The following is a 27,550-nucleotide window of genomic DNA, read 5'->3' on the forward strand; positions in this document are numbered from 1 at the left end:
GACTGCCCCTGGGCTAGGTGCTTTCCACACATTATTTCAGTAATTCAGGAATAGATAGGGTCTTGAAACCTGGGGGCTAGAGAAAGGTGTGGAGTGCAGGCGGAGGAAGAGCCCCTGACCACTAAAGTTGTTATGGAAGATTGTGTGTCCTTTGTATTTTATAGAGAAACTGTCCATGGCTTTCAATCAGCTCAAAGAATTGAGAACTTCTGGTTTAGTTGATAGTTGGACATTCAATTATAATTATTTCAGCTCTGTTTTCGCTAAAAAGAGGATGTGTCCACCCAGCTAAATAATCCTATCACAGAGAGACCTTGGTGTTTGTAATCAAATACTTCTGGACTTCGGATAAAGCCTTCCTCTGTACCTCTTGTCATGAACTTTGAGAAATGTCCCTGAAATCATTTCCAGTGTCTCGGAGGAGATGTGAAGAACTACCATAACTACCGGTGGACACTCCCTCGCCTGGCCCGCGCGCTGCGCCTTTAAGGTCTACTGGGGGCGTGATGTCAGCTGCCCGCGGGCACTTGGAGCGCGAGCCCGGCGGCCCGCGCGCTTCGGCGATTCCGAGCCATTCCGAACCCGTTGTGGAGAAGGACCTGCCTGCCGGTAGCTCCGCGTCCCTGACTTCGCCCGTCCGGCGCGCTCGCCCGTGGGCCATGACCAGCAGACCCTGAACGGGCACCGACCCGGCTCCGGGAACGCGAGGCTCCGCGGCCCCGGCCATGGGCAACTTCCAGCTGGAAGACTTTGTGGCGGGCTGGATCGGAGGTGAGCGCATCCCCGGATGGGAGGGACCCCCAGAGGTGAGTGCGCTGACGGGACAGCCCGGCCCGAGAGGAAGAGAGCGAGTCAGCCGGGAATTGCGCAGGCGGAGTTTCCACGCCGTGCCGGGTCAGGGAGCTCCGCGCCCAGGCGCTGCCCACACGCGCCCTGGGTGCTCGCTGCCCGCCGCCCGGCTGGTCTTGCCGCTTCTCGCCTGCTGCCGCGACCCCGGGGGAGATTCATCCCGAGCCTGCGATTTGCCTCAAAGTTTGAGTCCGCGGAACTTGATCCTGTAATGATTAAACCAATGGTCAAAGCGGACAGCCAATGGAACGTCCCGGCGCGTACACACCCTTCGGCGCCCTGGTGCGCACTTGAGTCTGGGGACTCTGGGCTCACAGGAACTCGTGTGTGAGGGTGGCGTTTGACCGCCGCCCGCCCCCGTGCGCGGGATGCGGAGCCCGGCCTGGCGGTCAGGCCGGCCCTTGTGGCGTCCGGCTGCGGGGAGCGGAGCGCAGAGCTGGGAGCCCAGCACTGGCTGCAGGTGTCCGCTGCCAGATAGGAGGAACCCTTCACGTTTTCAGCCACAGCCAACTGTCATGCCTCTCCTCGGGCACTGCTGGGCCCGCCGGTCCCTTCCTACCACTCCTGGAGACGCTCTCTGCTGAGCCTGGGGTGTGTTTGCTTAGGCAATAGTCGCATCCATTGCCTTGCTTCTCCATTATTCTCTTTCCAATAGGTCTATCCCTCCTCTTTGCTAAGCTATTGGGGGGGGGGGCGGGGGTGAGGGACTTTGCTTATTGTCAGATATAGCCTTTCTTTTGGCTCCATCTAAGAGGACCATCAGAAAAGAGCTGTTGGCGAATGCAGTCCCTCCCCAATGTAAAATCCTGAGACGCTCGCTCAGGTAGAGGCTATGGCTAGCATGTTTGTGCCCCACTAAGTGTTCTAGGTATGGAGACCAGGAGATTTGTAGGAAAGGAAAGAAAAACAAAAAAAGCAACTAACCAGCTAGGATCCCGGGTGGTTCCCCTTCTGGTGGCACCCTCCCACCTCCTAGCAGGAGTCCATGTCTGTCCCCCGCAGGTGACAGGTGGCTGCAGGGCCCCTGCTTCTCACCCTCCCAAGCAAAGGTGATTCCTCTCCCTGGGGGCAGTTCCATTGCACAGGCTCCCTTGGGTAGGGCTGAGACCTGCCTCTCCTAACTTTGCCAGTCAGGGGACTGTGCCCAGGGACCTGCCAGGCACATCCAGACCCTCTTCGGACAACCTTTCAGCCGTCCGGAGGGGGAGGCTTTCCTCGGCTGCCCTTTAAATAGTCAGACCAACTTCAGTAGGGCTGCCAGGGGCTTGGTTTGAGAAATGTTCTGGAGGGTAAGACTGTCAGAGCAGCTCAAAATCTCTGCTGACACAGAGACCCTCCCCAACTCACACAGCAAGTAGTGGGTTGTCCTTTATTCTGAGATTGCCCTTACTTTGTTGATGTCAACATGGTTTTGTTTGTTTTTGTTTTCGCTTCCATGAAATGAACACGAATGTAGTAGCAGTGAATGCTTCATAAGTGTCAGGTGCTGTTTAAATGCTACATGGATACTTTTAAAGCAACTTTATTGAGGTTATTTTACATATCATAAAATCCACTCATTTCAAGTGTACAATTTAGGGATTTTTAGTAATTTTACCAAGTGTTGCAACCATTACCATAAACTAGTTTTAAAACATTTCATCCCCCAGTAAGATCCCTCATGCCCATTTACAATTAAACCCCATCCCCTCCCTCTCTCTCTGGGCAACCACTTTCAGGCTCTATAAATTAGTGTTTTCTGGACACTTTATATAAACAGAATCATACAATATGTGGTCTCATGTCTACGTATATTTCTTTATAGCTCTAATGAGGTAGCTACTATCATTACATCCCCATTTGACAGATGAGGAAATGGATACTCAGAGAAATTCAATGACTTTCCCCAAACCATACATCTAGGATGAACACGAGGATTCCAACCCAGACAGTCTGGTACCAGGGCCATTTTAAGCCCTGTACTCATCTATAGCTGTTTTCTCTCTCAGTGACCTGTCATGATAAACTTTCACCATTACATCCTTCACATCTTGCTTGAAATTTTACTGGTCTGTAATATCCCAAGGTCTGGAAACCACTGACCTGATAATTCTGTTTCTTATCTTGTATCCCTGCTTTCAGATGGGTGGACTAATGAGTGTGCAGGGAGATAATGGCCCAAGGCTGGGTCTGGGGCTGCTGCCCTGGGCTGAGGGATACAGCCAGAGCCTGAGGACCAGAGCTCCTTCCTTCCCCTGAAGGGAGGGGTTCCTGTAGAGTGAATGGCCCGGCTTTCCGCCGCCCACCATCTTTCTGCCTCTGCCCCGTTCTGCGGGAAGGAGGGGTTGAGAGGGGCCTGGAGGTTCTAGACCAAGGGAACATTTGTTCTGGAATAGCTGGTTTCTCTGCCCTGTAGATATCTAATGTTCCAGGACCCCTGGTCTGCCCTACCTGGTGCAGTCACTCCTGCTAGCAGAGACACTGCTTCCTCATCAGCACGACGGGGAATGGGTCTCAGAAGGATGGCTCCTGCTTCAATCTCACAATCATTGCCTTCTGCGGTACGGCCTCAGGGCGGTCTTGCTTGCCTCCAAAATCGTTCTGGCCTTGTGAAGGTGTGTGTGGATGGGCATTTTTCATTGAAAAGATCCGGAGTATCCATCACCTTTTCAAAGAGGCCTTCTTAAAAAAAAAAAAAATCGATAGGGATGGCAGCCCCTTTGAGCATCCTGTAAGTGCCAAGCTCTGCTGGCCATTTACCTTTTCTACTTCAGTTCATTCTTAAAATGGAACCGTGAGGTAGGTGCTAATGTTATTCCCACTACACGTGCTACAGGGGAGGCGTAGAAAAGCTAAATAACCTGCAGGTACCTGGAAAGTTTCTGGGTTTTCTCTTCATACCCTCCCTCTTTTTTTTTGAGGTGAGATTCACATAACAAAATGAATCACTTGAAAGTATACAATTCAGTGACATTTAGTACATTCACGGTGTTGTGCAACCATCTATCTAGTTCCAAAACATTTTTCTCACGCCCAAAGGAGTTTCTGGACCCATTAAGCAGGTACCGCCATTTCCCCTCCTCCAAACCCTGGCGATCACTAATCTGCTCTCTGTCTCTATAGATTTACCTATTCTGGATAATTCCTATAAATGGGATCATACAGGATGTGACCTTTTGTGTCTGGCCTCTTTCGCTTTGCGTAATGTTTCCCACGTTCGTCCACACTGCAGCATGTGTCAGTACTTCATTCCTATTTATGTCTAGGAATAGTCCATCGTATGGATACACCACATTTTATTTAGCCACTCATCCAGCAGTGCACATTGGGCTGTTTTTACCTTTTGGCTTTTTTGCATAGTGCTGCTATAAACATGTGTGAATATGTACTTGTTTGAGGGCCTGTTTTCAGTTCTTTTAGGTATATTTCTAACCGTGGAATCCCTGGGTTATAGGGTAATCCTATGTTTAACTTTGTAATAAGCCAAACTGTTTTCTACGGCAGCTGCACCATTTTACATTTCCACCAGCAATATATACGAGTTCCAATTTCTCTATATCATCACGAATACTTGTTATTTTCCTTTTCTTTTCTTTTCTTTTTTTTTATTATAGCCATCCTAGTGGGTGTGAAGCAGAATCTCACTGTGCTTTTGACTTGCATTTCCCTAATGACCAATAATGTTGAGCATCTTTTCAGGTACTTGGCCGTTTGTATATCTTCTTTGGAAAAATGTCTATTCAAGTCCTTTGCCCTTAAAAAAGTTTTTTTTTTTTCTTTTTAGTTGTTAGAGTTCTTTACATATTCTGGATATCTGACCCTTATCAAATGTTCGATTTGCAAATATTCCCCCCCCTTCTCTAGGTTTCTTTACCTTCCTGAGAGTGTTCTTTTATGCACAAACGTTTTTAATTTTTATGACATCCAATTTATCCAATTTTTCTTATGTTGCTTGTACTTTTGTTGTCATATGTAAGAATCTGTTGCAAACCTCCATTCGTGGAGATCTCCCCCTATATTTTAGCATATGATTTCTGTAGTTGCAGTGCTTCCATTCAGGTCTTTGGTTTCTTTTAACTTTTGTATATAGTATGAGGTAGAGGTCTATTTATTCTTTTGCATGTGGGTACCCAGTTATCCCAGCACCTTTATCTCCCTTTTTTTAGGGTACTTGTTTCTTGAGGCAGGACCCAGGTTTTACTCCATTTTCTTGCCTTCCTCCATGCGTGAGCCTGTGCCTAACACACTGGGTGGGGGTTGTCCCCTCTGGTGACTGGGCATTGACTGAATAAGTGAATGTAAGCGTCTGAGTCCTCTGTTCTGTCCTAAGAACCAGCCAGTACAAGCGAGGAGTCCAGGGACTGAGTAACCAGGACGTCCTCTTTGATCCACAGGTGCAGCGAGCGTCATCGTCGGCCACCCTCTGGACACAGTCAAGGTACGGTAGCCATGTTGCCATTACCTTTTGGAAAGGGGCCTGGAGTGAGTCTGACTCCGGGAATGTGCCTGCTGTTTCTGACCCCCAGAAAGCCACCAGCGCAGGGCAGGCTCTCTGTGCCAGTCCACGGGGGTGGAGCGCTAGGAGGCCCAGTTGGAATGCTCCCCCGTCCTTGCTGGGCAGTGATTTTGTTTTTGTGAAGCTCCATTTCTGCCTCCAGGCTCTCATGAGCTGCAGGGGAGGGATGGGGCACTGTGAGTGCTCTCCTGCAAGCCTCTATGGAGCGAAGGAACCAGAATCTGGGCCCATAATCTAAGCTTGGGCCATTGGAAAAGATACTCCAGGCACAGAGACCGGCACGGGCAAAGACAGTGAGGTGGGGACACCACCGGGGGGGCCGTGCTTTGGAAGGGCCAACATGGCCACTTCTGCTGATGCATCAGGTTTCTGAAAGCAGCTACGGATCAGAATCCAGGACTGGTAGGTCGGCACTCAATCCTTGGAGGCCTTGACCTTCAGGTTAGGACTCTAGACTTAGGTTGGGAATGGGAAGCTGTTATAACTTGACGGAGCCAGCAAAGCCACCTGGCATTGGGGTCATCCACGCTTCTTGTTCTACACGTGTGGAAACTGGCCCAGAAAGGGGAAGGGTGTCACCTCAGGACATACAACAAATCGAAGCATTGAGGAGTGAGATGTTACAAAGGGACATTCTTTGGGTCCACCCCTACCCCTGCCACCTGTCCCCATGGTGACCAGCACTCACAGCTGTACCCTGAGAACGTGGCCGCAAATAGCGCCTCCTCACCCTGACTTCCGCATTTGTATCTAACGCTGTGCCAGGGTCGTGCACAAAGAGGACCTGCCAGGCCCTTCTCCAGTGGTCACTGTGGTCCCCTTTCTCCCCATCTTCCTCCCTGCGTGGCCGTGGGCCCCTCCTCAGTCAGAGCCCAGGCCTGCTCTCTTCTTGATGGGGAGATCAGCCTATGTGTCTAAATAGTTAAAGGTACTTCCTGGCCCCTCACACAGGCCCAGCCTTCTGCTCATACCTCAAATGCATCTTGGATGCTTTCTCTGTGCAGGCACTGTGGGGCTGGCAGGGCAGCAGTGGTGGACAAAGCAAGTCCAGTCCTTCCCCGGCCTAACAGCCACATTTCTGACCCAGGCAACCAGTGTCTCTCCCTGGTAGAGCATCCTTCCCTCACCTGCAGCTTGGTTAGGGGAGGGTAGAGCTTGTTGGAACCCCCATCCTCATCCCCTGCCCCTGGCACAGGAAAGCCTGGCCACCCTTTGCCTGGCGACATGTCACCTGTAAAGACCAGGACTCTCCTTCTTTTCTCCACTCTGCCCCCTGAGCCTCTGCAGGGAACCTTTCCTGATACATAAAATCTTGTCTCTGTTCAGCCTGAGAACCTCCCTGCTGAGGGTCCCAGCCTAAAGATGCTGGCTTACATGGCTGGCCTCTGGGTCCAGCCCGGGGCTGTGGCCTGGGGCCCTTGTTTCTCTCCAGAACATCCTCCTTCATTCTGGCTGGCATTTTCTCTAGAGTTCCTGTTCACTGAGAAAGGTCTGGGCAATAGTCTCAGAGTCAGAATAACCTGGAGTACAGCTCCAGCCTCCCACATACTCTCCTACGCCTAGGGCACAGCACTTAACCTCCCCAAGCCTCGATTTCCTCGTCTGTAAAATGGGCAAAGAGCACCTCCCTGGTGGGGCTGTCATGAGGATTGTCAAGTGGCAGTGAGGATAGAGCAGTGAGCGATCCCCTCCTGTCCTGAAGAATACACACATTAGAGTGTGGGGAGGCAGATGAGTGACTTGTTCCTGGTTCCCAGGGTCGCCCCTGGGAGAGCCAATCTAGAAGGATCTGGGCTGCTGACCTGGGTCAAAGACTCATTCCCTGCCTGCAGCTGCCTCACCACAGGTGGGAGAGCCAGCACTGGCTACTTGGTGGCAGTAGAGCTGGGGTCAGGATGCACTGCTGGCTCCAGGCACAGCTGGTGCATTTGAAGTTTATGTTTGATGCAATGTGACCAGGGTTTTCTACTCAGGGCTCAGCTCTCTACAGCCCAGCTAGAGCACTATAAGAGAATACATTTGCATTGTTTTAAGCCACTGAATTTATCGTAATTTGTTACAGCAGCAATCGGAAACATGTACAGGGAATCAGCTTTCTTCATCTGTGAAGTGGGGATAGTATCCATGCCTCAGAGCATTTGTGGGATTCTGTGAGAAAAGTTCCATAAGATTTCCAGTGTTTTCCCAAGTATGCAGTTGGTGCATACTAAATGCTAGCTCCTGTTGCAATTGGAGTCCTTAGAGGCTTGAGCTGTGCTGCTGGTCTCGGTGGCAGCTTCCTCAAGAGCTGACAGACTTTTGCTCTGGTCTAGACCCAGAGTGAGGTGTGCCCTGGGCTCTTCTGTGGCTTTTCTCAGACCCTCTGCCTGTCTACGGATGCCCCCAGTCACCAGAGCCAGCCTCCATTAGAGGATGCCACAGTTTCACCTTCCGGCCCCTCGGTTAGCCAGTGCAAAGGGCCGAGTGCCACAGCCACGCTCGGCTCCGGGGACGAGAGGGAAATACAAGACGGCCCTGCCCCAGAGGGGGAGCCCAAATAAACCCTAAGTAAACAGACAAACAGATCACATCATTGCAGCATGTAAGCTCAGACCCAAGAGATGAGCAGAAGCTGGAGAAAGAGCCTTCCAGGGGAGGAAAGCAGGTGGAACGTTCTGGAAGTGAGAAGCAACGGATGCTCCAGGGTCCAGGAACGTGCCGCGTGGCAGGCCCAACGGGTGTGGAGGAAATGACCTGCAGGTGGTGAAAGCCACGCTTCTGGGTGCTGGTTAAGGGTGGAATTTATTCTGAGTTTGGTGGGAGGCCACTGGAGAGCTTGAAACAGCAGTGACAAACATTCATCGTTGTTTGGAAAAGATTAGTCTGACTGTTGTGTAGACACAGGCAGAGGAGTTGGGGTGGGGGAAGCAGGAGGCCAGCGAGGGGCCCAGCCCATCATCAGGGTGAGAGATGCAGGGGTTCTGGAGATGAGAAGAGCAGGTTGCTCCTGGGAGTATTTAGGAGGGCAGACTGACGGACAGCAGGTGGGCCAGAGCCACGGGTTAGCTTTTTGTACTCAAGATGCAGCAGCATCATGTGTCCCCACACAAGCGTTGTTTTTGCACACCAAACTGGCCTTTGTTCTTCTCTCAGACCGAGGGGACTCCTGCTGCATTCAGCAAGGTGAGAACGGGACTTGGTTCAGGGAGAGGATGCAAGGCCAGCCAGGCCGGGACTGAAGTCCAGGCCTCCTTCCTGACGGGGTCACTGGGGCAGGGCCTTCCCTTCTCTGGGCTTCAGTGCTGGGAGCCCAGCGCCGTGAGGGAGGTGGGGATGTAACCTGTCTCCGGCTGGCCCTCACGCCCTTGCCTTTCTCCGCAGGCTCGCCTGCAGGCCGGCACTGGCTACGGGAGCACCCTTAGCTGCATCCGCACTGTGTACAGGAGGGAGAGTGTAAGTGCTCCCGGGGTGGGGTCTCCTCCTGGGGACCGAGGTCACAGCCCCTCACACCGGCACGCCCAGCAGGAGGCCTGTTTATTCCGCTCATCACCTTCGGCTCAATTTTCTCTCTTCATCTCACACCATCCTCAAATATTATGTGTTACCTAAACTTAACCCTGCCCCCAAGTGGGATGTTATTGAGGAAAAAAACTGGTTTGGCGTCACCTCTCTGGAGAAATTCGGAGGCATTTAGAACCACAATGTGGAAAATTCCTACAAAAACAGGAGGACCTGCCAGGTTTTCAAAACCTAATGTGTGGCGGTAAACCATGTGTTCACAGGCTCCCTTTATCCCAGCATGGGGCGGCGGGTGCGGGGAGCAGGCTCTTCTGATCCCAGACACCCCGAACGGGCTTGCACCCCAGGTCGCTCCAGACCATGGACCCAGGGGTTTTCTCTGCGAAGGGGAAATTCTGAATAGCATTTTGTAGAAGAAGCATCAGGTGACCTTCTTGAGAATGAGTATGTGCTTTTGGAAGACTCCAAGGCTCCTCCTTGGGGAATTTAAAATAAATTTTAAAATTTAGAATGAAATGACCTGTTGGTTTAAAGAAATAGTCGGGTGTAAGCCCTGTGGCAGCCCTGGGCTTCTCCTTGAGTCACTGGAAATGTGGCCCCGTTATTGACTGCTGTCCCCGCCCAGGCTCCATCCTAGGAAGTGCCCTGGAGCTCGGGAGCCTCCTGCCTGCACCTGGAGGTTCTTCTCTTCAGTCAGAATATGTCTTGTGTCCTGGTGTTGTTCTGACTCTCTTGATCGTCTGCTTTAAAATCAGGGGGAGCGCTGTAAACCCAGCACTCGTTGCTCCGGGGTAATGTTGTCCGATTCCTGTGTCCCCTGAACGGCAGCTGTTGAGCCTCCTTTTTGGCACATGTTCTCCGCAGTGTCTGCCAGCCTGCATCTCCGCTCTGGGGTTTCTGTGGGGACTGTGGGTGTTCCTCTGACACACAGCAGCTCAGAGCTAAGTGATGTCTCAAGTTATCTGAGGGACCTTGTCGTAGAGGAAGAGGCTGAAGCATGGTGCGTGCGTGCATATGTGTTTGCGTGCACATGCGTGTGTGGACGCCTGTGTGAGGAGGTGTCCTGCCCCTTGCAAACAGGGGGCATGCGTTCAGGTCGGGATTAGTGGGTTTGAGCACAGCCTGGAGTTTTTACAATGGCTTCCTGGTGCTTCTTCATCTTTGGTGCCATGTGTGCTGCACTGACTCCTCGAAGAGCCTGTGGAATTTTCCAGGTTCAGTGGAGCATCTGTGGTGTTTGCTGAGAACGCAGTGTGTATGGACAGAAGCCACATCGTGCTGTTCATCCGGGGACTCCCCCTCTGGCTTTTTTCCAATAGACTCCCATGCTCGGGGCACCCAGCTACATGCTGGCCCAGGTGCCCCTGGGATGCTGGGGGACCCTTCTTACCCCATCACTACAGGCTTAGCACATTATATTTTAATTGCCTGTCAGTTTGTCTGGGTCCCCCCTCCCCTGCCCCCAGACTGTGAGCTCAGTGAGAGCGGAGAGTGTGTCTTTCTTGTTGTCCTCCAGGGCCTGGCACGTGCCCAGAGAATGCTTTTGTTGGAGTGACACATGAGGAAAGAGTGTGTGGTGCTTGGTAAGCCCACTACCCACTGGGGCTCCATGGGCTGCCCTCAGCCACAGCCCAAGAACACTGCCACTCCAGTGACAAATGCAGGTTCCAGGCCCAGCACATCACGGCTCAGGAACCAAAGCTTCATGCAGAAGCCGGTTCCTCCTCAGGTTAAGGATGCTCTCGCCCTCCCCTGTCTCTCCCCTCACATCAGCATCCTCTTTTATTCTTTCCACCAACGTACTGGTTTGCTTCTCCTATGGTGTCTCCCCTGCCAGCCCGCAGGCTCCAGGAGGGCAAGGTCTCTGCCAAGGGCAGCATAGGCCCTCATGCTTCCTCCCCCTGGGTCTCCCCACAGGTGTTTGGCTTCTTCAAGGGCATGGCCTTCCCCCTCACCAGCATCGCTGTCTACAACTCAGTGGTGTTTGGGGTCTTCAGCAACACACAGAGGTTCCTCAGCCACCACCGGTGCCAGGAGCCCGAGGCCGGCTCACCCCGCGTGCTGTCTGACCTGCTCCTGGCCAGCATGGTGGCTGGCGTGGTCTCTGTGGGGCTGGGTGCGCCCGTGGACCTCATCAAGATCCGGCTGCAGATGCAAACACAGCCATTTCGGGAAGGTAAGCGGCCAGGGGAAGTGGGCTGGTGTCTGGGGACCTGTGACCCTTTCCTGGTTTCCCAGGTCTGGGATTTGATTAATAATCTTTTTATGGAGCAGGGCATCTATGTTGAATCATTTTATCTGTAGTGGTAACTCTCACTGGTTAAGGATTTTCTACGCGCCCGGTGCCTGCAAAGAGCCCCGCATGGGTTCTCTTAATTCGTCTTCAGCACGATTCTCTGAGGCAGGTGCTGTGATTTTTTCCATTTTACAGATGAGAAAACTGAAGTTCCCAGAGGTTAAGATGCTTATTCAAGGACACACAGTTAATGACTGGGCAGTCAGGACCAGCTACATAACTTGCAGCCCCCCAGGGTGAAATGAAAATGAGATCTTTTGATCACAAATTAGTAAGAATTTTAAAAGGGCGACAGCAGAGCATTGAGGGGCCCTGTGTGACTGCCCAGGTCTCAGACCCACACCTGCCCCCCCTACACCAGGGAGTGCAGCCAGGGAGGCCTCAAGCTGAACTGGCTGCAGGGCCATGAAGCGGGCCGCCCCTCCCTCACCCTTGGTGTTCCATTAGAGCTTCATTTCTTTTTTTCTTTTTTTTTTTTTTTTTTGCGGTACACGGGGCTCTCACTGTTGTGGCCTCTCCCGTTGCGGAGCATAGGCTCCAGACGTGCAGGCTCAGCGGCCATGGCTCACGGGCCCAGCCGCTCCGCGGCATGTGGGATCTTCCCGGACCGGGACATGAACCCGTGTCCCCTGCATCGGCAGGCAGACTCTCAACCACTGCGCCACCAGGGAAGCCCAGAGCTTCATTTCTTATGTGCTGCGTAGCTACTCCTGCACCGCGAGCTGGAGCTCTCATCTCCTCCCTGCTGGGAAAGAGGTTTCTGACTCCTCCTGGAGCAGTTTTGATAAAGGAGGATGGAAAGAGTGGGAAGGTACTTGCTGTGCAGAGTAGATAGCGCCAGCTCCAGAGGAGGGATGAGCTGGGGGTCTTGGACAAATTTCAGTACCTTGGGGTTTGGTCCTTGGCTCTCATTTTACTCTGTCTCCTCAGGGAAGATATTATCCCTTCCTGGGCCTCAGTCTCTTTTCTGTATAATGGAAGGATTGCATCCCAGGTCCCTCCTTCACCTCAGATATATACCTGACAGATCTCATGGGTAAGACCCCTCTCCTCGGCAGCCTCCTGAACGGCCTCCGTGTGAACCCTCTGCCCACAGAGGCGGGGGGGTCGGCTCTGCCCCATGGCTGAAGCCCCAAAAGCTCGCTCAGGAGCATCCCAGGCCAGTGCCTCTCCTGCCCCCAACCCAGGTTCCTCGATTCAGCCTGCACTCCCTGCTCAGCCGGGGAGGGGTCTAGGGCAGGTCTGCACACACTCTGAGCACAATGCTAATACTCCTCACAGGGGTCCCTGCTACCCCAAGAACATGAGTCACACCTGCTGGGTGCTCAGGGCCCCTGTCAGCATGAGGGGAGATGCAGGGCGACAAGCGGGTTGGCTCACCCAGAGGGTCACAGAGCATACTCCCATGGGGGCCGCCCAGGGAGACACGGGGCAGGCAGGTCCTTACCTCCATCCATCTGACATACTGAATCGTGTCTTGGTACAGCTCAGTTTGACCAAAGAGGTCACACCTCTGAGAAGAGTTTGGAGCTCGCTGATCTGGTCCTATCCCAGAGGCAAAAGCAAAGATGTAGAGAAATGAAGGGCGTCGTGGACAGGCCTAGAACCCAGGAGTCCTGGCCCCCAGGCTGGTTTTTTGCGCTATCCTGTCTACTTCCAAAAAGCTGTGTTAGTCTAGGGTGCAGAGGAAATCTCTCCATAAGCCTTAAAGCTCTTTGGGGTCCAGATGTTGCAAGAGTCTCGGTGATGAGGCTCCTGGGGGCAGCCCCACCTCCTTCACAACCAGGGCACCTTGTCCATGGAAGGGGAAGAGAGAGGAGTAGGCATGCTTTGTACGTGTGAGGGGGCCCTCAGCCAGCCTAGACACCAAGGAAGGTGTTTCTCAATAAATGCCGGGACGTTTGGAGGCAAGTTAATGGGTAAACTTTCTTCACCGTGTTTGCTTCCATTCTCTGTTCTGTCCTCGCCCACCTACACTTTTCCTGCAGAGGGTTCTAGAATGGTGGCTGACTTGGCAGGCTAAGGCCTGAGCTGCAGGGGTCCTGAGGCCAGGCTAGAAGCCTCCGGAGACTGGAGGAAGGATAGGAGCAGAACAGCCAGGGCAGGAGCCTCACTTTTAGGGAGCTGAGCAGCCCCATGAGCAGCTGCCTAAGTGTTCATCGTGTCCTGACACTGTGTTAAGTGCTGTGTGTGCATCATCTCATTTAATATCCACCCGACAGTGGGAGGTCAGCATGACTGTTAGCCCTGTTCATCTACCCAACGCACAATAGTTATGTACCTGCTGTGTGCCAGGCTCAGGGCTAGGTGCTGGGGACACAGCGATGAACAGAAGGCTCCGTGCCTCTTGTAGTGCTCTGTCCAGCAGACGGGCAGACAGGAATTGGGCCACTCCAAATAGGGTGGGTGGCAGGGAGTGGGTTGGGCTCTCAGCCAGGCTGGGGGTCAGGAAGGGCTCCGGGGCAGGTGGTGGGAGGGGTGGAAGGAGAGCGTAGAGGTCAGGACGGTACACCTGGTTAGGGCAGCACCGAGGGCCACCCATGCCTGCTCTCCTGGGCCATGGGAGTCTGAGGCACAGCCCACCTGGGCTGGGACTCTCTAGAACTGCCCGTCCAGGAAGTCGGGACACTTCTGGAGCCTTGTTTCCTGGAGAAGCCCGCTGAGCAGGGAGAACATGGGGATGGTGTGCCCCGCCCCTCCTCCAGCATCTGGGCGGGAGGCAGTTCCGTGAATCCGCGTGGCGCAAGAAGGAAACCGGTTCTTAAGTAAACCGCTTGAGGCAGCGACAGAAAACGAAAATGTGTTTGTTCTGTCTTCCCCAGTGTGTGCCAGGAAGCTGATCTTTGGGGAGCTCAGGGAAGGCTCTTAATAAGAGACCAAGGGAGGTCCTGCACACAGATTTTTCTCAGCCCTGCAAAGCTCCAAGTCATTAGCGCCTGATCCCAGGGGCTTAGCTGGCAGTGCGGACACAAAACGGTTGACCTGAGTGGGCGGAGGGAAGGTAGAAACCGAGACTGGAGGGTCCGCCTCAGCTGTGCCCCTAGAGCCTCTGATCTGGACTAACCCAGAAGAGTCACAGCCATGGGGGCCGAGCAGCCAGTATTTACTTAGCCCTCACCACGTGCCAGGCACTGTGCAAAGAACTTGGTGTGTGTTTAATCTTCACGACAACCCAATTCCTAGACATTTACAAAGGGGAGACTGAGGCACAGAGAGATTCCATCACCCGCCTGAGGTCACTGCCCTAGTGGAAGGTGGAGCTGGGATACAGACCCAGGCAACTGACTCAGAGCCCACTGATGCTGTTTCTGCTTCTGCCCCAGGGTTCTGTAGAAGCTGAGGCTACAACAACTTTGGTAATATCTGGGCCTTTGCACAAAATCATCATGTACAAAACCAGTTGCAAACTTTGCGGGAGGAAAGGGGACTTGGAGGATGTCTCCAAAATGACAGTGTTCAAGCAGTGGACATAGCTTGTGGGCTTCGAGGGATGGGTCTGAATTCTGTGGCTTTGGGCAGCTCCGCTCTGTGTGGCCCACTCTTCCTTACCTTCCCCTGTCCCCCAGATGCATGGGGAAAGGGCTTTGGTGACTACAGGTGCTGGTCAGGATCAACTATTGGGGATAAAGCATGGGAGGCAGGCAGTGGGTCATCAGGCAGTACTTTCTGCCAGGAATCTCTCCAGAAGATGAGGAAGGGTGTAGTTACCTTTCACTTGTTCCTCGGGAACCCTCTTGGCCAGAGATAGAAAACTCAAAGACTCGCTGGGACCAGGGAGGTAACATAAGTAAGCACAGGTACCTGGAAAATGTACCCTTTTCCATTTTTTGGACACCTACAGCCCTCCTAACCTGTGTTTCGTTTTTCCTCTTTTTATTGAAACACAGAACATACTTCACTTTCCATATCACTCTGCTGTTAGAAACACAGCAGTTCAAGCACATGTGTCAGCCTTGGTTCTGGGAAGGCAGTCGGGAGTGGTGCGCACAGTTGCAAGCTGCCCAGATCCTGTGGGAGGGGTGGCTGCAACCCAGCTCTGGCTGACTGTTGCCATGTGGCCTGGATCTTCTTTTTAAGAGAAGGCAGAAAGCTAGATTTTCCCAGGATCTTCCAACTGGAAATTGTCAGATAATTCAAGTAAAAACAAAACCAAACACAAACCAATGTAACACCATGCAGCCGAAAGCATTGTGTGGGCTGGACAGTGTGGGGCTGTGGTTGGCTGCGAGCTTGTGGTCTCTGCTCTGAGTCAGGCCCGCTCTCCCTGATAACTGGGCTGAGATGGGTAATTGCAGGCTACCCTGTGCAGGGCTTGTGGGATTGCTCATGGCTTGTGGCTTTACCCCAGAATTGCCAGTCCACTTCCCTGGGTGGTGACAACGGGTATGAGAGACTACGCCACGTTGGAGACATGCAAATACAAAGCCATTGAGTTCATCCTCACTGTCCGAATGTGGAGGGAGAAAGCGCCCACCCACCCAAATACAGTCACCGTTAACACATTCATATGTTTCCTTTTTCTGTTCTATATGCATGGATTAAATGTTTTAAGAGGTTGTACTAATGTTATATAGACAGTTTCACATCCTGTTCTTAATTCAACGTAAAACAGAAGCATCTTCCATGTTACTAAAATAGAATTATAAAATTAAAATAGATGGATAATATTTAAAATAGATGTACAATATTCCATCAAATAAACACACGCACACACGCACACACGCACACACACACTTTGAGAGGGATGATACAGTGTAGTGAGAATTCAGTTTCTGGAGTTAGGCCACCTGTTTCTAATCTTACCCCCACCTGTTGTCGCCAAGCCTCAGTTTACTCATATGCATAAAAGGCGTAACAGGAGTAGCTCCTTCATAACTGGGATGGGATGGGATAACATGTAACACAGGAAGATCTTAGCACAATGTCTGGTACGTTGAAAACACGAAATAAATGTTAGCTATGCAAGTAAACTTATTAGTTAGAAGTCTTCCTACTAGTGAACATTTAGGTTGTTTACAGATTTTCCTCTTCTAAAAATAGTGATGTGATCAGCAAATTTGTCCATAAAGAGTTGCCTTCATTTACAGTCATTTCCCCAAATGTGTGGGCTCTTTGATTCGTGACTGGGCCAAAGAGTACAGTCATTTTTAAGATTCTTGGTACATATTGTGAAATTTGTTATACAGAGGGGTTTTACCAAATTACATAGGCAGTTGCTAAAGTTTAAAGGGAGTGTCCGTTGGGCGCTGCCTACCAGTACATGCTAGACGGCAGTTATCCTCGTGAAAACTCTTCCAACTTCACGGAGGTTTTCTCCTGGGGCCTCTGTCATTTGGCCTGAACTAATTCAGGTCTGGCCTTGACAGTAAGGTGCCTGTAAAGGTGCCGTTTTCAAGTTATCATTACCCTTCGCCCAGGCATGAGCCTCACTAGGCACCCTGCTGGGCCCGAGCTGGAATTCAGGGGTGAGGTCCCTCTGCTGCCTGGGCCAAGTCACATCCTGGAGCCCGGTGGCCAATGACATTCACTCCTCCCCCATCTGGGAGCTTTCAGGTCTGTGTTTTCATTAAGAGCCTAATTAATGTGCAGATCACAAAGCCCTCAACACCACAGGAGGCCAGAGTTTGCGGAATCAGAGGAGGACTCAGCATTAACTCTGTGCTGACCATCATAGTAATTTCACCAGGCCCAGCTGGAGGCAAAGGGCTGAGGGTTACACTTGATTGAGTTCACTCTTTGATTCATTCATTCACTAGCGTTTCCCGAGGCCCTGCTCTGAGCCAAGCAGAGTAGGTAAACCAGGTATCAGACACGCACAGCCCCTGCCTTCATAGAGCACTCAGTCTGGTGGGGAATCAGCTGTGCACCAGAATGAGAAGGGCCCCAGGAAGGCTCTGGATCCTCAGAATCTGGCTCTGCAGACCGGGAAGGCTCCAGAGAGGAAGTGGCTATTCATTAGGTGTTTGAATACTGGCTAGGATTTGGAGGTGGGGATGTAGGGAGGGAGAGCTGTTTCAGACTGAGAAACGATGTAAGGAAAGAGTCAGTGGCAAGGGACTTCCCTGGTGGTCCAGTGGTTAAGACTTCACCTTCCAGTGCAGGGGGTGCGGGTTCGATCCCTGGTCGGGGAGCTAAGATCCCACATGTCTTGCAACCAAAAAGCCAAAACATAAAACAGAAGCAATATTGTAACAAATTCAATAAAGGCTTTAAAACTGGTCCACATTTGAAGTGAGAGAGTGGCATGGACTTATATATACTACTAAATGTAAAATAGACAGCTAGTGGGAAGCAGCCATATAGCACAGGGAGATCAGCTCAGTGCTTTGCGACCACCTAGAGGGGCAGGATAGGGAGGGTGGGAGGGAGACGCAAGAGGGAGGAGAGATGGGGATATATGTGTATGTATGGCTGATTCACTTTGTTATAAAGCAGAAACTAACACACCATTGTAAAGCAATTATACTGCAATAAAGATGCTAAAAAAAATGGTCCACATTAAAAAAAAATCTTAAAAAAAAAAGAGTCAGTGGCAGGAAAGGCAAGCATGTGGCAGGATGAGGGAGGAGGGGTGGAAGATGCCGGGTCAGTTGTGAAGAGCTTGGATTTTTAGCCGAGTACAGGTTTCCTTTCTGTTCTGCAGGCAGTGGAGCGTCTTGGACAGCAGCATGACCTGAGCACAGCTGTGTGGTAGGAAGTGAACCTGGCCTTCAGAAGGGATGGGAGGGGGTGGGAATAGTAGAGGTGAGGAGTCTGATTTGGAGGCTGCTCCACAGACCAGGCGAGAGGCTGGGAACGCCAGACCCGGGGCCGTGGGCTTTGGGAGTAGAGGGGAGCGGCAGATGGAAAAGGCATTGATGACGTAGAACCAACAGGCCCAGCAGGAGAGAGGAAAGTGTCGAAAATGACCCAGGATTTCAAAGTTGGGTGGCGATGAGGGAGGTGGTACCTCCCACGCAGGGAATTCACCAGCAGATGAAGCATGCAAGACAGAGCTTGGCGTGGAGTGGAGCACACATACTCATCGTTGCTGCTGCTGGTTTGGACCCTGGCTGGAGGGGTAGGCTCGAGTGAGAACTGTGGGGACTTGACCTTGGTTCCTGTCGAGGGAGGGACTGCAAATGGAATGTCAGGGCTGGAGGTCTAGACAGGGGTGCAACAGACATAGAAGTGACAGCTGAAGTCATGGCGTTAGATGCAAATGCCAAGGTGAGCTGCAATAAGACCTGGGTAGACGTCAGTGAGAAAACGCTGTAAAGGAGTTCGGGAGGGAACTATACTGATGCTAATAGCTGTAGTTAACAAGTATTGCGCCCCAGCCATGTGCTCTGTGCTAACACAAATCCCGTGATTCAGTCACCACAGCAACTCTATGAAATCCGCACATTCTCCATTTGACAGGTGGGGAAACTGAAGCTGGGCTTAAGTGACTTGTCCATGCTCCCTGGGCTCTTCCGCCCCGGGCCATGCAGCTCCACACCCTGGGAACACAGTCCTGAGAGACTCGTGTCACCAACGTGGGGAAGGAGAGGGTAGAAGGGAGAGTTGCTGAAGTCAGGGTGACAGTGGGGACGGAGACCAATGGGCAAAGAAGGAAAAAGACTTTCTTTTCCAAGTTGGGAGGGGAGAAGGCAAGAGACGATTGCAAGAGAATTTTGAGGCAAGAGGAAGGAAGTTGAGGAAGCCTGACTCTACCATACTTAAGATAATCTGATGGAATGAAAGGGACAGAGTGTGGCCAGGATTCGAGGAGGAGAAGGTCCTAATATCTGGACATGCCGAGAGGAGACAAGCTGGACTGGATGGTCACAGTGGGAGTGCCAGCTGAGGGGTGATCTGGGCAAGTAAGATCGTCAGCCACACACCTGAACACAAAGCCCGTTTGAGCTCAAGAATCTGCATGATGACAGAATGGGACAAAACCATTTCTCCCTGGATCTTCTGAAATGTCTGGCTGAGAAGGTCAGCAGCTGTGCCTCAGAGGCCCTGACTACATCAGTTTGTCTCTTTGGCAACACAGTTTTATTGCTCCCATAAAGATGTGTGGCTGCCAAGAAGGATACTTATCTCCAGGCAGGTTAGCCTTTTGATGCAGTGGACTTTCTAAGAATTTCCCAGTTCAGGGCAGGAATTATTGATGCTAAGCTCCGTAAAGAGATACACATTGCTCCATTCAGTTCCTAAAGAAGGAAGCCTCTGGGAAGGCAGGAACCCTTGGAATGTGATAAGGGGCACAAAAACCTGGAGACTAGCCAGGACCGTACAGTCGGGGCCTTCTTCTCAAGTAGGCTGTGTGCCTGTAGGAAGTGAGGGCTGGAGCAATGGCAGCCCAAAAGTGGAGGGAGGGGCTTCCCTGGTGGCGCAGTGGTTGAGCGTCCGCCTGCCAATGCAGGGGACACGGGTTCGTGCCCCGGTCTGGGAAGATCCCATATGCTGTGGAGTGGCTGGGCCCGTGAGCCATGGCCGCTGAGCCTGTGCGTCTGGAGGCTGTGCTCCGCAACGGGAGAGGCCACAGCAGTGAGAGACCAGCATACTGCAAAAAAAAAAAAAAAAGTGGAGGGAGGAGGTTTGTGAAGAGGCCAGGCATATAGCCATGCAGTTCAAGAGGTGCCCTTGAGTTCTGGGCAGTGTGACTGAATATTTTTCAAACTGTGGTCCCACATAGCTTGCCAAGATTAATGAAGGTGTACACAACATAACACACCGTTGTGTAAGTTACATACAGTGGGGATACATCCATTTGTTCTTTCAATCAATTGACAAGGGCAAATATTGTCCTGATTTCTAGACTTGACACTAGTGTTGGTAGTTCTCAGAGCTGGGTCGGTATCTACAATCTTTCCACGGTAGGCTTGGCAGGTCATGGCAGGTGACAGCAGGGCATGGCTGCCTGAGATTAGCAAGTCCAGCACTTCCGGAATCTGAAGTCACATCAGGGCAAGGTAATAAAGACAGGAATGATAACTATTTGCCTCAAGTAAAGTACATTTGCACAACACACATTTTAGTAAAGTACATTTGCCAACATTCTCAGTTAATTTTCACAAAAGCCGAATGATGTGGACAGGCCACTGATTCTTCCCCTTTTGTGTATGATGAGGAAACTGCAGCCCAGTGTGGTTGAGTCCTTTGTACCAGGTTGTACAGTAAATAGAAACTGAGAAACAGAGCAAATCCCAGCTGCTCCTAATCCAGGGCTCTTTCTACTAAACCATCTGCCTATCATGGACTCTTCAGATCATGAGAAAACTGCTGGACTCTTTAGAAACAGGAACTGGGCCAGAGCTTCCCAGTTGGTAATACCCTGGGGAAGTGAACTGAGGGGTCCCTCAGCTTGTTGAAACCCAAACCACAGAGGTTATACCCAACCTGTTTGTTGGAGGATGTCCATCCACATTACTGGATGCTTCCGTAACATCTTCGACAAGTGTGGCAGCTTATGATTTGGAAGTTTCTTTTAGCATCTATAGTCTCTGGCACAAGGACCAGACAGGGCTGGGCTTGGAGGAATGCCGAGCACAGGAGGTGAAGCTTTGGGAGGCCCCGGTGCTAGAGCTGCCGATCAGATGCTCAAGTGTTCACTGAACGGATGTTGAGGCACATACGGCCCACAGTGTCAGGCACAGGGCCACAGTGCCTGGGACAGCCACAGTGTGTGATTCCTATCATCAGGAAACTCACTGAACTCACGGTTAAGGCAAAACAACGTGCTCAGGAAACAGCGGCAACCAGGACAGACCACGGCAGGGGGCACAGCCTTGGCATGGACTAAGGGTCCCAGCTTTTTCTATGAGTACCTTTTACATATATACGATGGAGACCAACCCATAGAACGGCTGTTCACTTTGTGTCCACAGATTAAGAAAACACATATGACAAGAAGCTACCATGGATCATCAGTGTACTTAAGTAATTGTTATTGTGTTCCCACAATAGCACCTACACATATGAGAAAAATGGCCAGACATGTATGTGAGATATTTCAGGAATTCTGTCAATCTATAATGCTTGTGGATGGGTGGGTCCCTTGAAATAACCCCATGCTGCCCACTTCCATTTGAGAGCCTGCTGGCCCAGAGGCATTCGAGCACAGAACACTTGGTGAGCCTGCATGTCGTTAACTGGGGACCAGCAGGGCCTCATCAGTGGGTGGCGGACTTGTTAAGGATTTTCTGGAGAAAGTGACCTGTTGAGAAATGATGTTGTATTTCCACCCCACCCTAACATAGGCACACAGAGGAGGATTGGTGGCGCTCTCCCTTCCAGAGAGGCTCCTGAGGCCTGGGCCCTCCTTACCTCAGTGGATCAGTGACCAGTCACTGTGTTTCAGCTGACTTTCCAGTTTCCAAGGTCATGACCCACTGAAGAAATTGAACAGCATTGCCTGAAAAAGAAGTGAAACTTGTTCGTGTTTGTGTCTGGGAAGGGTACAGCGGGATGCAGTGACAGGACCCTGGGTTCTGAGAAGAGGGGCACTAGTGGCAGATCTGTGGGGACCTCAGCCTGCATCTGGGCCAGTGCAGCCTCTCTGAGGTAGGAGGACCCCCCAAGGAGTGGCTGCATGTGTACCTGTTAGAACTGACCAAACCTGGACACCCGTACTCTCTGCAGAGCTCCCTGCAGAGGCACCTGCCTACAGAGGGACCTCCCGGCCCAGGCAGGAGCCAGCAAGCAAGGCACCAGACACTGCTGCTGAGCGGTGGAGCCAGACAGCCACAGTGTGTGCTCCGAGGAGCGATGGCGGGGACTGAGCTGGACAAGGCAGGGGAGCCCAGAGGAGGGGTCTTTTTAGAACTGTGTAGGCCTTCCTAAGCTCCTAGGTGAAGGTTAGGAGCAGGGTGGGGGGCAATTTTATCAACTTTGAACATCCTGCTCATCTCGGTGTAGGGCGCTTGAGTTGACCCTAAATGAATTTGGGAAAACAAAGAAAACCACAGGCATCCTGAGTGTAACTCTACCTATCATAGTAAAAGACTCTTGATTTAGCGAGTACAGCAAAAAATGGCCTTAATGACAAAGTGCTCATGATAAGAAATAATCAGAATTTGATTCATCATCTTATCCTCATTTTAGAACAAAAAATTCTCATTAGAGAAACTAAATACATTTCATTCTAGAAGGAAATATACCTAATGTGAACCCTTCCCTTGCATGTGTGCACCCCAAGCCAAAGCCCTGAAGGTTCTAGAACAACAGGCTGAGGGGCAATGGTTCAGTGTGAGCAGGGTGCCTACTTCCTTCCTTGGGTTCCTTGCACAAAGACAAATCCACATGTATCAGATGTGCATATTTCCAAGAGCTGCTTGCCAGCAACCTCCCAAGTCAGTTCTTAAGGGTCACCAAAATTTGTTTTACACAAACTAAATTTGGTCCACTGCTAGAGTTACCAGAAGCTCTGATTCGGTGCTTTTCTAAGTCTAGCTGCCAAGGCTCCTGGGCAACTCCTTCCCCAGCTGAGCCACAGAGCATCTTGTGGTCTGAGCAACTGATCAGAATCCCAGCGGTCTTCTGCCTTGTGGTCCCTTATGAATTGTCCATACCACTATTGCTAAAGTAGGTGGGCCCATAACAGAGATTTGCTTCTCATTGAGTGACACGTCATTGATGTCACAGAATCCTTTTGCCTTGAAAAGCAGGAGAGGCTAGGTAGGCTTCTTTGCTCTGCCTGAGTAACCAAAACAGTTTATTTCAAGTCTAAGACGTCATTTTCTCAGTAGGATATGGTGTCTGGTGCATGCCATGGTCAAAACTCACCAACTGTGCACTTACAAGCTACACCTTTTATGGAATGTAAATGATACCTCAGTTAAAAAAACAAACTAATAACAACAGGCAGAGGAGGCCAGAGGAGAAGACAAGGGCTATTAAGAGTGATTGGTCTTCATGGGAAAAAAGGTGAGACTTAAGAACAGGGAAGAAGTCCAGCCAAGAATGCATCATCTCAATGTAATAACAAGGACACATCAAACAAGCCTCAGATAAGGAAAGTTCTGTTAACAAGAAAGGGAGTGGTGTGGTCTTGAAAAGTGGCAGTGTCATAAAAACAAAACCCAAGAAAGGCTGTGGAAATGCTCCAAATGAAAGGAAGCTAAAGAGACCTGACAACTAAATATAATACATGATAGACTGGATCCTGTCCTGGGGGTTGGGGAGGAACACTCTAAAGGTCAGCACGAGATCACAGGAAGGTATGAGCATAGACAGTACATTAGATACAAGTATTGTCCATGTAGATTATGAACCCGGCTGTTGTCCCACAGTATGTAGAATGGTATCCTGAGTCTTAGGAAACACAGACTGAAGTATTTAGGGGTAAAGGACCATTTTGTATGTAACTCACCCTTAAATGGGTCAGAGAATAAAATTATGTATGCATGTGTGTGCAAAAGAATTTCCTTATTGCTTATTTTGGGAGAAAAAAATGAAAGTACAGATTTGGTTCTGGTTTGGGTCTTGATGTCAAGGCCGGTTCTCGTTTGGCCAAGTGTTTTTCCAATTTTAGCAGATTCTCTCCTTCTATCAGTAACTCCTGAAAGCCACATTGTACCCACAGCTGATTCGTGAAAACCCTGACTCCAAGTCAGGTCACTGTTACCTGGAGATGAGCATGGCCCAGGCAAAGTTTAGGCACTGGGACAAAGGCATCTGTTCAGTTTAATTGTACACACGTGTTTGAGTGAAAAGTGAGGGGACGGAGTGGGAGAAGAGGGGGAGGGAGGGAGAGAGCATACAAACCATAAAAAAAAATAAGGTAAAATGTTAACAATAGGTGAATCTGGGTAAAGGTGTTCTGTGTACAGTTTTCCTTTTTTGTACTTTTTTTTTTTTTGCAAATTTGAAATTATTTCCAAATAAAAAGTTTCTTTAAATATATTGGGGTTGAGGGAGCTGGAAGGAGTTCCAAGGGCTTCACAGTATCAACTTGTGTCCAGAAGGCCTTGGCCACCAGTTCAGACTCATGTCAGTATTCCAGGTCACCATGACAATTCTTTTGCTGTAATAATTGTAAATGGATCATTTTCAAGCAATAAAAGCTAGATCACTTATGTTACAACCCTGGGAGAATGTGAGAGAATTTCCTTATTGATTATCCTGAAAAGAAAAGGAAAAAAGTACAGGTTTTTTGTTGACAAAGTCAGTTGGAGGTTAGACAAGTTTTTTTTTCAACATCTGTCCCCCACACAAGCAGAATGTTATCAGGACATTCTCTTTCAATCAGTAACTTCTGAAAGCTACATCATACCCACAGTTGATTCATGAAAACCTTGACTCCTGGGACAGATCACTGTTACTTTGACATGAGCATGGCCCAGGCAAAGTTTATATGTTGGGACAATTAACATCTATGTGGGCTAATGTCAGAATTTCCCAGGATGACCCTGGTGGTATCATAGTGGATTTGGGAGAGAAAGGGGTGTTCAGTGACCTCTCAGTGGATTCTCAAAGACCACAGTGTCTGATCTTGCTCTGAGCTCAGCGGGCCATGTGCCCCTAAAATTGGCCACCACTCCTGCTCACTCCCTGCTATAGACTATAGAATGAGACTCAGCCTCCTGCCCACGCTGTAGTTGGCCTAATGTACGTGACCAGGATGCCTCTGTTCCCCCAACATAGAAAGAAAATACGGGATTAGTTTATTCAAGCATACTTTCCAGGCAAATAGGAACCTCCCCCTGGACCTCGCCTACTTCTGGGTTGAGTGAAAAGGACAGGTTGTACTTTACTCCTAAATCTCCGGTTTGGGCTGTGGCATCATGAAGCTGAGTATTTTTTCCTAATCTTCATTTGATAAAGATGGGGCTCTGTAGGGGGCTTGGATGTTCACCTATATAGCAAAAGTGATCTGTCTCTTAGCCAGCATGTGTAAAACCCCATTGAGAGGGTGATTACAGGGCATTAAACCCAGGTGGCAAAATACGCATGTGGTCACAGGCAAGCTTCATTCTGTTTCTGTCCTGGCCATGTCATGTTAGTTCTTCAAGAAGGGAAAGTTGAGAACATGAGTCCGCTTTATCTGCACTGGGACTAGGAGGTCTCTCTGGCCATGAGTCAAAGCTGTGCTAAAAGGTCCGTAGCAGGGGCCTCCCTGGTGGTGCAATGGTTGAGATTCCGCCTGCCGATGCAGGGGACACGGGTTCGTGCCCTGGTCCGGGAGGATCCCACATGCCGCGGAGTGGCTGGGCCCGTGAGCCATGGCCGCTGAGCCTGTGCGTCCGGAGCCTGTGCTCTGCAACGGGAGAGGCTGCAGCAGTGAAAGGCCTGCGTACCGCAATAAATAAATAAATAAATAAATAAATAAATAAATAAATAAATAAAAGGTCCGTAGCAGAGTAGACAGGCATGAGGCAGGGAGATGGAAGAAGCCCGATGGAAGAATTAGAGGGACAGACAGAGTCACTACTTGCTGTCTACACACGTCCTGTAAAGAAGCTACTGATATAACAACTGATGATCTGCCAGCAGAGACCCCAGAGGTCAGCTAAGGAGACAGCACCCTGTGCCCCTGGACTTTGAGGGCCAATGGCACCAGTACTGCCCTACAGCTGTTTCAGGGCACAGCCTGGCCAGGGCTGGAGAGAGTCAGTGAGAACATGTCCAGCCCTCCAGCCAGTGCATCCTGCACCCAACTCACACCAGTCAACTTGGTCTCAGTAATAATCTGGTGATAACATTGCGCTCCTACAGTGTTCCCAGCGCCATGCTGAGCTCTTTATAGGTATTACCTTGTTGATACTCACAACAGCCTGTTCTCTTTTTTATTTAAAAAATACAATTTTCCAACTTTATTGAGACACAGTTGACATATAGCCTTGTGTAAGTTTAGGGTGCACAATGTGATGATTTGGTACACGTATGTATAGTGAAACGATTACCAAGATGAGGTCAGTTTACACATCCATCACCTCGCATAGTTACCATTTTGTGTGTGTATGTGGTGAGAATGTTTAAGACCTGCTCTCTTAGCAACTTTCACGTATACAATACGGTATTGGCCTGTCCCCTTTTCAAAGGTAAGGAAACAAAGGCTAAACAGGTGCCTACCAAGGTCAGAAAGTTGGTAAGCAGGGCCAGGATTTGGAACCAGGACAGTCTGCGTCCAAATCTCATACACTTTTTACCACACTATGCATGAGTACACACACACACACACACACACACACACACACACACACACACACACACACACACACACACAGGGTGTTGGATTTTCCAGCCTCTGCTTCAAGAAGGAGCTTGGTATGCCTCAGCATATTTGATCCAAGGCATCGTGCAGTCACATTTACTTAAAAAGACATAGTGATGGTTGACCGAGAACCTCTGGGCATTCTAAGGCAACAGGTGCTTTATCACCTGGCTGGGATTTTGTCCAGTCTGGCTGAACATGCTGGCAGGAGCTCCCTGCTGGGACTTCAGAATACCCATTTGAGTTGCCAAAACGGTCAGAAGTTTTGGTAAAAATCAATTGGTGACGTGAGTGGGAACTGTCAATGGGCTGGGCTGACTCCAATGCCAGACAGTGGTCATTCTCTTGCCCCCAGGTCACTTGCTATCTTTTTGCACTGTCTTTGCAGCCAACCTCGGTTTGAAGCCCAGGGTGGCAGCTCTTGGGGAGCAGCCAGCCTACCAGGGGCCTGTGCATTGCATCATAACCATCGTGCGGACTGAAGGCCTGGCAGGGCTGTACCGGGGCGCCAGTGCCATGCTGCTGCGGGACGTCCCGGGCTACTGCCTCTACTTCATCCCTTATCTGTTCCTGAGTGACTGGATCACGCCCGAGGCCCACACAGGCCCCAGCACCTGTGCTGTGTGGCTGGCGGGAGGCATGGCAGGTAAGGGCGTCATGGCTGATCCCTGCCCCCGTGCTGACCATGGCAGCAAGACAGCTGGGGAGCCTACCATACCCTTCTCAGCCCTGGGGAACGGCAGGGTTCATCCAGCCACTCATCCAACAATTCTTTGTTAAGTACCTGCTATGGCCAGACCTAGCCAGGCAGACAAAGGGCTAGGAATGGGGAATGGTCCCCCCTCTTTCTCCCATCCCCTTCTCTCTGAGTCCCTATTTGGACTCTTACAGCTTTCAGCTGGAAGGTGTATTTTGAGCACTTACTCTGTGTCAGGTATCACTGAGCTTTGAAAAGAAACTCTGTTATCATGGCTCACCTTTTTTGAATACTGGCACCCTGCAAACCTTTCCAATGTGAGATTTTCATTGGCCCCAGAAGGTAGGAATAAGTCTCCCTATTTTTCAGGTGAGAAAACAGGTTCAGCGTGACCAACTCAAGGTCACACAGCTAATGCAGACAGTATGGTAGGGACTCTGCAGTCAGAAAGATCCAAGTTCAAATCCACACTTAGTCATTTTGTGACCATGGACTGGTTACTTAACCTCCTTACTCAGAACCCACGCTGCA

The 27,550-nt window shown here is 50.6% G+C and overlaps 1 protein-coding gene across 1 annotated transcript in view; it reads left to right on the top strand.

Annotated features, from left to right (window-relative positions):
• Positions 1-725: 725 nt before the first annotated feature.
• SLC25A48 (solute carrier family 25 member 48) overlaps positions 726-27,550 on the top strand; it is a gene marked incomplete at its 5' end in the record, with an annotated part of 42,414 nt that continues 15,589 nt past the window's right edge. The window contains 5 exons of the mRNA XM_079918608.1: positions 726-771; positions 5,223-5,266; positions 8,705-8,776; positions 10,760-11,018; positions 26,711-26,968. Coding sequence (XP_079774734.1) covers positions 726-771; positions 5,223-5,266; positions 8,705-8,776; positions 10,760-11,018; positions 26,711-26,968 — 679 coding nt within the window. The remainder of the gene's footprint in view (positions 772-5,222; positions 5,267-8,704; positions 8,777-10,759; positions 11,019-26,710; positions 26,969-27,550) is intronic.

This window comes from Stenella coeruleoalba (genome assembly GCF_951394435.1).
Source record: "Stenella coeruleoalba genome assembly, chromosome: 3".
NCBI lineage: Eukaryota > Metazoa > Chordata > Mammalia > Artiodactyla > Delphinidae > Stenella > Stenella coeruleoalba.